We start from the raw sequence: 13,564 nt of genomic DNA, 5'->3' as shown, positions 1-13,564 counted from the left end.
TCCCCAAGAGCTGAAGGGTTTTGAAGCCCCATAGGAGGAATAACAATATAAACTAACCAGTGCCCCCAGAGCACCTGGGACTAAACCACCAACCAAAGAAAACACATGGTGAAACTCATGGCTCTGGCTGCATATGTAGCAAAGGATGGCCTAGTGGGTCATCAGTGGGAGGAGAGGCCCTAGGTCCTGTGAAGGTTCTATGCCCCAGTATAGGGGAGTGCCAGGGCCTGGAAGTAGAAGTGGGCTGGTTGGTAAGCAGGAGGCAGGGAGAGGATAGGAGGTTTTCAGAGGGGAAACCAGGAAAGGGGATACCATTTGAAATGTAAATAAAGAATATCTAATAAGAAAACACATTTAATATATATATATTTTTTTCTTAAGCCAGACAATACAACTTCATTGTGAACCATGACAAACCTACATTCATTGTAGCTCATGACCAGCAGGGGTCACCACGAGGCCAATAATCCCCTTAGAGAGATGAGCTGTGTGTGGAAGGAACGCTTTATCCTCTGTGATTACTTTTGTTGTTGTTATTTTTAATTTAATTTTATTTTTATGTGATTACTTTCTAAATGTATTATCTGATCTGCCCTGCTGTGATTGCCTTGTGATATCTCCATGCCCAAACACAGTAAAGATTCTTTGTTAAACACTTCAAAGACTTATGTTTACTTGTTTTTATTTGCTTTTTATAGTTTTTGAAAAAAATACACACAATATATTCTCATAACTCATTCCTTCATCCCAAACTTATTCCAGATCATTCCTACCTACCAACTCACCAAAATACACACCTTTTATCCTTTTTGAGAAAACAAAAACAAAAACAAAAAAAAAATGAGAAAGGAATTTAAAAGGAATCAAAAACTAAATAACATAAACTAAACACACACACAATCACACACACACACATACAAACATGGAAACCAGCAAAAACACAAACCTCTAGCTATCATATATAGGCAAAATGTAAGTGCAGCAAACAGAATTGAAGAAGATATTAAAAGAAAAAGTCTACAACAATACCATTGAGTTCATTTTATGGTTGTCTACCAAATGCTAAGCATGTCTTCCATGATTAATTGTGCTAAACATCCCCTATGAACTCCACTGGAGAAAACTAATTTTTCCTTTGCATGTGTCAGTTGTAGAACTCATTGGTTACTGCGGATAGACCATGTCCATCTCCATCTGCTAACTTGGGAATTTTAGCTGGGTTGACTTGGATCATGTTCTGTGCCTGCAGCCACAGTCTCTGTGAATTCATATGTGAATCAGCCCAATTGTATCTGGAGGACACTCATTCTTTGGAGTCATCCACACCCTCTGGCTCTAATAATCTTCTCAACCTAAAACATTTTCTTTTTATTATTGTATCTATTTTACGTTATCATGTTTGCAAATTGCTCGTACTCTACTGTCTCAATTCTAGTCTTTCTTCTTCTACAATTCAATATACCAAACAAAATATTTAAATCTTTGAACACATATTAGTGAGAACGTGAAGAGGAGGGTTTTTTTCAAGTAATTTTTTCCAGTTCCAATGAGACACTTACATATAACATAATTCATTTACCACTGAGTAATATTCACTTTTCTGTATGTATCACTTTTTGATATTTTGTTTATGCTTTGATGGAAATCTGGAATGATTCTTTCTTCTATATGCTGTAAATAGCACATGAATAACATGGTGTGAATAAATATGTATGTACGAACAAGTATATAATACTATGTAGTGCCATTTGAGTACATGTTTAAGAGGGTTATTGCTAGGACACAACATAATTTTATTTATTATTTTTGGACAATTTTTATAGGAAAGCCTTCATCCCAGGTAAGTGTGGTTAAAGCCATTGTTTAGAGATGATATAGGCCCTAGTTTTATTGCTGAGGGTCATGTTGTCAAACTGCCTTCTAAATATTTATGTTTATAGGCAGTATATTGTATGAGTGTTAATCACATGTAGGTTGATATGTACAATGTGGAAAGACTGATGCAGACATTTATGAGTGGTCTGAGTTCTGATAGTGATTGACAGATTATAAGGCATAGATGAGTAATAATACCAGCCACTCACACAAAAATCAAGGACTACCATACAATAGGAAAAAGGATACAGAAAATGAGGTCAAGTCCTTCCTGCGGTGCCAGCACCGGGTCACTTTTTGCGCAGAGTTGGTGGACATGCCCATGGTCCCTAGAGGACTCTTCACTCGATCTTAGGACCTCTGGTGAATGGAATACAACTTCTGTTCCAATCCAATCGCGCGGGACCTGACACAGCATTAGGGAAGCAGAAAAGCGGCCTGACTAGGGGCACAAGTCCCTTCTGGTCCACGCCAGCACCTGATCACCTTGTGTGTGGAGTCGGCAGACACCCCCAAGGTCCCTAGAGGACTTTCCACAAGATAGGCCCTCCATCGCCATGTGAAGCCCTCAGCTCAGGAAAAGGAGAGCGGGGAAGCTGGGTATTTTGCATCATCTGGACTTTGTTTCATTTTGATTTTCATTATTCATTTTTGGAATAACAAAGATTTCTAAGTCAAATTTGCAATATCAGTCCCTTGTGTGAATTTTGTGACTCAGGATAAGAGAGAAGAAGAAAATAGCAAAATTAAAGACTATCTTTGTGGCTGTCCAGAATTCTGAAATGATGTCTTCACACCAACACCATACCACAGCCACTTATGTATGAATTTACACAGTGTCCTGGATTCAAAGGCCGGCTTTGATCACAATAGTGTGGACCTCATCTGGGATCAGTTTCATCACTGTTCAGTCTTGTGCTTAAGGTATGAGAATCCTTTAATCTGGCGTGATGTCCCAGGATTATGTTCTATATCCATCCTGGTTTGTAGAGTTATTCACAGAATGTTTCTTTATCAGATTGAAACCCAGCTCTAATATTGTATTTAGAACTTCAGGTTACTGTAGGGATTCCTGAGATTAATGATGATTGCGTTTCAGGGATTCATTTTCATCCACTCCTTTCCAATCTCAAATACGCATGGCTGGATTATATTTACATCTCATGAAACTAGATCTTGTCTCTATTAGTAGACATTATAAAGCATGTAAACGAATATCTGGTTGGTGTTATACTCTGTGCATATCTTCAATTGCATTCCTTACCCCGTCAACATATAATATGCTTTCCACACAAAATCAAAATAGTACCATCATTTTCAGTTTAAGGGATGGAGAATTTCTGAAGGATGAATTGATCATTCCATTTTATCTACCAATTGTTTCCACTGTAAACCTTTCCTTTCATATGTCACTGTGATAAACAGGGAGACCCAGTCATGCCTAAAGCACTGATTGAAAATACATTAAATAAACTCTCACCTTGAATATATCTGAGACCTAGAATTTTGAACACTTAAAAGCCATTCAGTATAATTTTTGAGTATGTGAGCTGCTCCAAAATTTCCACACTAGTTTATATTTTTAAGACTCCATTAGCAGGGTGCTTATCATCTTCGTTTATATTACATAGTTAGAAGAATTTTACAGAATATATAAAAACCTTTAATTTTTGTACCGAACAAATTAATTCTTATACTCAGGCTTTTAATCTCAGACCCAGAACTACTCCATGAACAAGTGAAAAATTTAGCAAGAATATCTTCATCCATTGCAGCTCATATCATGGTCATAAATTAACATCATACTTTTATGCCCTCAATTGACAAAGCATCTGAAGTGAAGCATCCTTATGCCTTGGTAGATATGATGTTCTCTCTCAGTAGAGTCTGTTGTCTGCATTTCCCATATTCAGGACCAGCAGTCCTTATATCTCTGACCCCCTGGCGTCTTCTTTCAATCCTGACAATGTAGGCAGGTCCCAATATCATTCCATCATCTTTTGCCTCTTGTGGACTCTTCCTACTACCTGTCTTTGATGAGGACATTTGTAAGGTCATTAAAATGATGGAGAGAATTTAAGATATTCTCAAATATTCTCCTATCTAAAGACATAGAATGCAATCATAGGTGAAAATTCCTATAATATTGATAACCCTGGGAAAAGGACATTTAATGCAGGTCTTATTGCCCATCCTACTCTAGGGGTTCAGAGTCTCAGCTGGCACTCGGCATTCTGGGTTTCATTTCTTTTTACAATGTTGCTACAACTTTGTGGTAAGATCATATTTCATGGTTTATGCATACCTTGATATCTTTATCTTTCTAAAGTTTTTAAATATAAAGATATTTTATTCATAAAATAAGTACTCTATTGCTGCTTTGTTGATGAAATTAGTAGTTAACTCACAACTATTTCCATATATTCAATCATGTTCATACCAAAAATTCACTATGAAAGCTGTCCAAATTTAGGCAATTCCTATTAATTCTATGTTCTAAAGATAATTATTTACAGAAACAAAGGAGAATACATTATGCATTAAACATCTCTGAAATATTGATGAAAATCCCCCAGGCCCAGTGCGTGACTTCCAGCATCTTCTGCCCATTGTACCATTCTCTAAGATGTTTAGCATCTGACAGATGTGAACTAACAAACAATATTTCTCTGCTTTTAATATTTTCACAAATAGTGGTCACTATATAGATGAAGGTACCGACTATTGAGTAAACAGAAATCAGAAAAATGTGAGGCAGGAAATTGACAGCTAACTGTAGTCAATGAAACATCACTCTCTTCTGTATCATTATAACATTCACAGAAGCCAGCATGCAGGTCATGCATATTCTTAAACTCTACAAGGAGTTTATAGAATCCGTATTTATTTTTTGTTTGTGTGTGTGTGAATGAAAATATGTCCTTACAAGATTCACATCTCACATTATACGTAGCAGTTTCTGGCCTCATACACACAGAAAAACAAAGGAAGGAGAAACATCAATGCTTTGAGTTCTTCACGTGTTCTACCTGCAAAAACAAAAGGTAATGCTCCCAGGTTGAGTGAACAGAGCCAAGACTCTTCACGTTAGACCAAGGGGTTTTCTCAATCTTTCTCTTCAATACAGCATTCATTAGAAGTGCTTTATTCTGAGGACTCTGGACTTCAGTTAGTTACTCTTTAAGGGTATCAGAGGTGATCTCCCTTGAGGGCTCCTGTGATTCCTATAACAAATTGGTTCCTCTGAGTTCTAAAACTTAAGGAGAGCATCAGGGTGAACACCTGATGAGGGGATGCAAATCTTTCCTGTCTCCAAAGAAACTTGAATTGAAAATCCAAAGCTGAGACTTTGAATTCATTAGTGTGCAACTATGAACAGCCTTACTTCCTCATTCCTGCTGATGATTGTCCCTACATGTGAGTGCCAAGGCTCCCTAAGGGATAAACTTTTCTATCCTCACCCTATTTCAACCTTGATCTGCTTTAATTTTCTTCACAGAGGTTCTGTCTTAGGTTACTTTGAAAGTGTCTGGCCCTGGCGTATTGCATCCCTCCCAGGCTCACAGTCTGACTTGCTCATTGTGTTTTCACTGAGCACTTCTGGTAGGACCATGATTCATCAGCCTTCAGGGAAAGGTTTGACAACAATTTGTTGGAATTATGATAAGTGCTACAACACATCTATTAAGAGTCAGCTCACAGTCTCCAAGGACACCTCAAACAACCAAGCATTACTCCAGATCATCAATGTGGACACTGCAAATACTGACACATACTACGGTGCCTCAGTTTTCAGCTGTAAAGTATTTTATGATGGTTTTCAGCTCTGTTCCATCCTATTATATTATAAGAGGGTATGGCCACTCCTTTCCTCCTGGCCTCTGTGGTTTCCTGTTTGTTCTTAGGTTAAGGGCTTCCTATTCCTGATAGTCAACCTAGGTTCCTTTTAAGATGTTCACAATTGAGTCTGCCTGTGTTTTGTTTTTATAAAGATGAAGAATGTTTGAGGAATAGGAGGCCTCTGTGATGTGGAGAGGCCTTTCAAGGGGCTGCAAACCATGCTGCCTGGATGGACTTGTGTTGAACCTGTATCCCTTGGGTTAGAATAACTACATTAAAATTTTCCTCCCACTGGGCTGCCAGAAAAAAAAAAAGAATGTTTTGTGCCTACACTAGGTGGATCAGAGTTATGGTTCCACTCATGTTTAGGCCACAATTCCCTCAGCAGAAAATTCAAAATCATTATAATATTCACCATCAGTATGCAGCTGTGTATGTGAAATGTGGGAATTACTGAATGTACCCTCTCAAATTGATTCATTGGCTCAGAGTTTCTCAGGGATACTCTGAAAAATTTCAGGCTATTCCCATGGCTATTTGCTGCTCTTCACAAACCGATTGTAATAACATATTGTTAAAGAGAATACTTACATATTTCAGTGAACTTAGGGAATTAGAGCCTTTCCCAAAGTACAAACATAAGCACTCCTTACTGGTGTTCATGGAACTCTATGTATTTTGTATGGTATCAGGGGTGAAAAGTATTAATCACCCAGCTATAAAGCTGGTTACCTAAATTTTTATCTTCCTATGGGTCATGTTTGTGTAATAGTGGCACAGATGTTATGGTATTAATCATTGATTCTTTGATGAAATTTAAGGCTTTTGAGATGGAAATCATGCTGACAGTGCTAAATTCTCAAAGAACCTGAAATTGGATAGAATATAGTCCTAGTGGAAAACCAAAGTCTATTGTTTTAAAAAAGCCTGATAGTAATAAGATGATTTTAATTACATACCCATAAATACACTTAAATCAGGATGTCAATCAACCATCATTGGAGATGTTTCTTGTAGCATATGGACAGCAACATAGAACCAATAATAAACAATTACTAGAGTCTGAGACATATTGGACCAATGTGGTTGTACTCATCAAGCCTTCCTCTACGAAGTGAGGGATCCTTTCAAAGGAGAAGGTGGAAATATTGTAAGAGCCAGAGTTGGTGGATGATGCCCAAGAAACATCCTCATTCAGGCACAGTAGTTCAGATGCATATATGAACTCACATATAATATTAGAACAAGCACAGGGCTTAGATATGTTCAAGCCAGTCTGGCCCTCCTCAGAGAGGGGGAAGTGGACATGTGCTTCCACCTCTAGCTAAGAATATATCTTCAAATGTTACTCATGTTCATAGAAAAATTAGTCTTCTTCAGTTGAGTCTCACTGGCTATTTTAAACATACCTGAAGGTAGCTCCAGGATCTGGACAAAGAAAACAAAAACAATGGTATATTTATAGAGTGTTTGTGTCAAATACCTTTGTTTGCATACTTTTTGTCTTATTAGTCTTTTTATGTATATTTGGTTTCAGATTTTGTGGTATTTTGAGTTGGTGTAGTTGGTGTATGTGTGTGTGTGTGTGTGAAGAGAGAGAGGGGGCAGATACAAACAAAGAGAGAGAGAGAGAGATGAAGGGACAGAAATTAATTCTTGCTTTTATGTTTTTATTTTGTTAAAGAGTGAGAGAAAGGATTTGAATTTCAGTTGATAACAAACGAATGAAGATCTAGTGGATAAGAAAAGTGTAATCAAAATTTATTGAATATAACATAGTTTTTAGTACACAAATGTAGTTTAAGTGAAACAAACTGGGATAAAAGGCTGCAAAACTTGTGTACCTCTTTCTATTCAATAAACTAGAACATCATGGAAAGACAAAACATGTTTGTTTGATTCTGGCATGCTCATGCACAAACTGATCGGAGAGTTTACAGCAGTTTCCAGTCAGTTGCCTCTTACCCAGTTGATTCATCCTATGTAATTTCTGTATTTCTGTATGGACAATAAAAGTAAGAATCTATGGAGAACATTAAATATTTCACTGCTGAGATATTTTCTCAGATCATGTACAGAGTCTTCCTAAGAAAATGCTCCCTTACAGACATTATCAAGTCTAGACACAGACAGACAGGACTATGTTATAAAAAAAAAAGGAAGAAGAAGAAGAAGAAGAAGAAGAAGAAGAAGAAGAAGAAGAAGAAGAAGAAGAAGAAGAAGAAGAAGAAGAAGAAGAAGAAGAAGAAGCTGGGCAGTGGTGGCACATGCCTTTAATCCCAGCACTTGGGAGGCAGAGGCAGGCAGATTTCTGAGTTTGAGGCCAGCCTGGTCTACAAAGTGAGTTCCAGGACAGCCAGGGCTATACAGAGAAACCCTGTCTCAAAAAACAAACAAACAAACAAACAAACAAACAAAAACAAAAAGGGATATTTCAGTTTCCATCAGTTTATTGCTCCTTGCCCTACATTACATCATCAAGACAATATTTAAATAGCAATTCCCTGCAATAATTCTAGTGTTGTTCTCATGGAAAATCTCTAAGATTCATACTCTTCCTACAGCTAGACTATGTTTAGTTCTTCCAGTTAGAGTTGTCACTAATTAGTCATTGTTGGAAATACAAGCCTGCTTCAGCACTGAGTTCAACATAATTTCACCTTCTAAGGGTCACCCAGGTTCTGACTTGCTTCAATATTTTAGTCATTTACATCAACAATCTCAGTGCTTTGTCCAATTATTTTCACTGTCCTCTTATTATATTTATAAAGCAATGTATAGTGGGTGATCAACTGTGATCAGATGTGAACTAGCTCATCATATTCTGCCAAATGGCTTGCTAGTTACATCGTCTTCAATCCTGGCCTGTTTTTTCCTCTGAATCTGGTTGACAAAGTCTGCTTCTTTCTCAGGTCAATGAGCTGAGACTGGAGTTAGGAGATGTGACATCCAGGAGAGAAAAGGGAAGAGGGAGAGGCAAGAGGGGAGAAGTGAGAGGGGAGAGGGAGAGGAGGAGGGGGAGGGGGAGAGAGAGAGGACAAAGGGAGAGGACAGAGGAAGGGGGAGGTAAAGAGGACAGAGGGAGAGGACAGAGGGAGAGGAAGAGGACAGAGGGAGAGGAAGAGGGAGAGGGAGAGGACAGGGAGTGGGGAAAGGACAGGGAGAGGGGGAGGGAGAGGGAGAGGGAGAGGGAGAGAGAATTTTCACAAAGTAACATCAGAAGATTGAGGATAGAACTATATAGGATACAGATTTAGTGTTTGACACAGAATAAAGATGCTCAGAAGCCTGATATTTGAGATGTGCTATCTATTACTGTTCCAGGTGATGTGTCACAGCCTGCATCTGAGATGTGTCAGAAAATGACATGTGGCTCTCATGTGGCTGAGAATGCAGGAAAGTATAGCCTGTACACTTGCTCAAAATTGTGGTTAAATATTGAAGAGAGGTACAGGAGTATTAAGAATTAATTCATATTTCATAAGGAAATTTTGCATCGACCTTGCATGTAAAATTTAGAGAGAAATATTAAATTAGTGAACTTGTTCAATGTATTCCTGTGTTGGGGTGATCTTATGCATACTGTATAAGATTGTCTTTATATTATTCACATCCTAATCTCTAGACAGCAGAAAGTTGAGTGCATATCATTCTTCAGTATTGTTTTTCATATCTCAAATGATATTTTGTGAACACTTGTGCTCTCAACTCTTGACTGGTTTAATAAAAAGCTGTTGGCCTGTTACAAAGGAGGCGAGAACAGGTAGAACTTCCGGGGAGAGAAAGAAACTCTGTGACAGGAGCAGATGTTACCAGACAGATGAAGAGGAAAATGCAGGCCAAGATTGAAGGAGATATAACTAACAAGCAATTTGGCAGAACATAGATTAATATAGATGTATTAATTTAAGTTATAAGAGCTAGTTAGTAACAAGAGTAAGATAAGGCTAAAAGCTATAATTAATAAATACATCTTGTTTTAATTAAGAACTAGGACAGACAAAGTATATACCTATACCTATGTTGGCATTAATGTGAGCACATGTATTTACCATAATTTGGTCAATAACAATGGAGTAGAAGTGTTTGATCATACACTAAATCAATATCTAATTCCCAGGATATGATGAGCATTGCTCTTAATATACTCCTTTGTTGTTCTGTGTTTTCCCACACTGGGTTTCTTTATATAGCTCTGGTTGTCCTGAAGCTCTCTCTCTATAGACAAACTTAGACTTGAACTCAGAGATCCACATGTCTCTACCTCCCAAACCCTTTAAATAAAGGTATTTTTCACTGCTAATTTGTTATTTGAAATACTCTTAAGCAAATATTTTCAATCACCCTAGGTTCTTTCATGAATTTTGAGTTGGAGGCTCAAGGAGTATGCATTGATCACAGATTCCAAATGTATACTCTTCTCTATTCCCAATATCCTGCCTATAATCACATGGCAATTACAGAACACTAACCACAATAATAGAAGACCAATTTTACAGTCTTTGGGATAACAGGTGTGACAGTGATCCTCAGTGTTTTGTCCAGATGGTGACTGAGGACATTGTCCAAGACGAATATAGAATTTGTTAGTCACTTACTTCAGAGGTAAGTTACAGACTGAACATTCCAGAGATTCTCAAAAACATCTTTAAAATGGATATTCTTGCATCTTATATATCTGGCCACTGGAAACACCATAGTGTATCAATTTGTGAAGGAATCAGAGTGAGATGATCTGAGCCAGTTTCCAGACACAATCCTCTCTGCAAAGGAACCTGAAATAGTGAAATTGTGTCCAGTTCCTTAGGTGGTGTTCAGAATCATCATATATAGACAGGTCCAAAAGGAAATGCTAGGATCTTGTGATCAATGAAAAGAGGACCCAACCAGAGGAAAAAGGAAAAAAATTGATGTGGAAAGGGGAAAAATAGAAAAATGCTATAAATCAATATGTCCATTTATTTAAGGATAGTTCTTGCACAGTTTCATAGACATTGTACCAGATCAGCAAGTATTATGATCCCCATATTATTCTAAGTAAGGAGAAGAAGCTTATATTATTTATTTACATTCTAAGGAACCTGGGCATTTGTGAATGAATTACATTATAAGAAGAGGATGTCTATGTAAATCCACACTACTTAATGAGTCATGCACTACTGTGGATTGCAACCTATGTGAGCCACCAGCACCCTATACAATGGAGTATGAAATACAGCATTATCAACATTACCCAGCACATCAAGGGGTCTGAAATGCCAAGATAAAACAAAGTAGCCTTTAGAACTATAGGGATAACTGTTCCTCTATAGTCAGAAGTCACTGATGCCCTGAGGACTCTGCCCTGTGAACTGACAATTCATAGGACATCACATGGATTCTGACCAGTTATGGAAGAGAAGGCATGCATTGAACTGGTCACTCTCTCTCTATCCTGCAGTATTGGGTACGCCTATCTCGTGAAACCAAAGTAAGAACACAATATACATGAATATTCTGAATTTGTGTAGTATGTATTTTTGTTTAATATGAATAGCTTTTCTTCAGATACTTAAATACCCATTATCACATACTCCTACAAAGTGTTATTTGTTTCTCTCATAGTGGGACAATATTCCAAAGCCATCATTCATTAGCAAAAATACAAAATCCTGTAAAACTTAAATAACACATACCCTGTGCAGGAATAAGAGAATCCTGGTTTGGGAAGGCACAAAGGGAAAGAGAGCTTTCTAAGCACACATTTTCTTCATCTGTTAGGAACATTGTAATGAGACTTTTCTCTCTTCCTTCGTCTCATTGAATGCCTGCACATGCAGGTTGGAAAACATACTGTGTTGCAGAATACATTTGTTGATTTCACTTCCTTCTCAAAGTGAATTGTTTTGAACTGTTAATTTTCTGTGAGCATCACAGTGGTTCCTTCTCTGTCTCTTGACTCCTGTCTCTGTTCCAGGAATTCACACATGGATGCACGTGGAGCTGCATCTGAGCTCCAGACTCATCATTGTCATTCTGTCCTCAGATGCTCTGGCCCAGGTACAGTCTGGTGACTGCAACAAAGACCCTGATCTCACTTGTTTGCACCTTATTACAAATAAGAACTCTTAGAACTGGATCCAACTGCCGCTATGCAAGCAGATAACTTTGAAAGCATCATTGATGATAATGAAGAAACAACTTAAATTCAGATGCTGAGACATGAGTTATCATTTCCCTTTAAACAAGATCCTTTTCACACTACATCTGAGCCCACCAAGCACATTAGTTGCATGGATATGTTACTGCTCAACTAAGACTTAAGTGTAAAGGATGGGAAATCTACCTACAGGTGAGTTCTTGACCAGCAGGGGGCATATTAGGGCCAAGAATACCCATCAGAGAGATGTGGTCCATGAGTGGGGGACTCTGTATCCTCTGAGGTTTCCTTTTTTAACTTAAGTGTACCTATTGTGATTGGCATGTAACATTTCCATGCTCAAACACTGTGGAGACTCTGTGTTAAATAGTTCAAAGATTTATATTTTCTTTTTTTAAATTTAATGTTATATAAAATCAGACCTCTGAGATCTCTCAGATGCTAGGTCACATTCTAGGCATACATACACAAGTTCTTCGGAGGAACCTGGACACATATATGACAGAGAACTGCCTGCTCTGGCCTCAGTGGGTAAGAAGCACCTAATCTTCTAGATATTTGTAGTCCCTGGGTGGGGAGGCCTGGAGATATGGGTGTATCCTCTTGAAGACAGGGATCAGAAAGAATAGCATGAGGAACTGTGGGAGGGTGGACTTGGAGGGGGCAAAAAAATAAAAGTAATCAAAAATAAATATTAAAATGTATACAATGTGTTTTGATCACTGATATTCTTTCCAAACTTATACCAGAACATTCACCACTCACCCAACTACCCACCGTTTCATTTCTTCTATAGAATGAAAAATTACATGAAAAGGGGTTAAAAAATCAAAAAAGAATAAACACACACACACACAAACTCATAAAAATGCAACTCTGTGACCAAGATATATCCAAAAGACAAGTACAGCAAAATTAATGCACAAAACAATGAGAGTAAATATCTACAAAACCATGGTTGAGTTCATTTTGTGTTGGTCTACTTCTGCAAGACCTATGTCCATTCTCAAGTGTGGTTAATAAACCAGGTAATGCTCCACTGGAGAAAGGGATTTTTTTTTTTTTTGTTTGCACATGAGTGTCAGTTTCAGAAACTTCTTGCTTAAGTGTGAGGGACTGTAGCCATGCCATTCTATCAACACTGGATATCCATTTGAATGGAGCATCTGCATACCATGTGCATGCTGTCACAGTCTCCGTAGGTTCACATGTGCATGAGTCCTTTTATGTCTGAAAGTCAGTTTCCTTGGGAAATGCACTGTTCTCCCATTCAGGTACCTCTGTTCAAAGACTTTTACATTAAAATAAACCCAAAGCTCACTCCTGTGCTTTCTACTCAGCTTTCTGCAAGTGTATAACTCACATAATCATAGATCATGACCAGAACCAGGAAACTGAGATAATATTAATTACATTTCAAGTCTGTATGTCACCATTTTACACATACTTTCCTTAAATCTATTATTTTTGATAAAATAGTGTATGAGGAGATCCATAAACCCACGCTACATTCTGAACATGAAATTAATCCATCAACATAATTATGTTCCCAAATGTATACTAGGCAACTATGATTATTTCTTGACTATTTGTTTAGAAGTCAGTTTTTAAGTTTTGTTGCCTTGTACTCTATAATGCACCTTTTTTACTCCCGCAATACTTAATTTGTTTATTGTGCTATGTGTATTTTATAACCTTCATATTTTTTTT

The 13,564-nt window shown here is 37.6% G+C and overlaps 1 pseudogene and 1 further gene; both read left to right on the top strand.

Annotated features, from left to right (window-relative positions):
- Positions 1–13,564, top strand: part of Igh (immunoglobulin heavy chain complex) — a 2,751,187-nt gene that overhangs the window by 1,000,869 nt on the left and 1,736,754 nt on the right.
- Positions 5,374–5,668, top strand: Ighv8-3 (immunoglobulin heavy variable V8-3; annotated as a pseudogene). Its single transcript is given in 1 exon segment — positions 5,374–5,668. A coding segment is annotated over 1 exon segment (295 nt).

The sequence above is a fragment of the Mus musculus genome, chromosome 12 (genome assembly GCF_000001635.26).
Source record: "Mus musculus strain C57BL/6J chromosome 12, GRCm38.p6 C57BL/6J".
In the NCBI taxonomy this organism is placed as follows: domain Eukaryota; kingdom Metazoa; phylum Chordata; class Mammalia; order Rodentia; family Muridae; genus Mus; species Mus musculus.
Note: the sequence above shows the minus strand (reverse complement) of the source record. Positions and strands in the feature narration are given on the sequence as shown.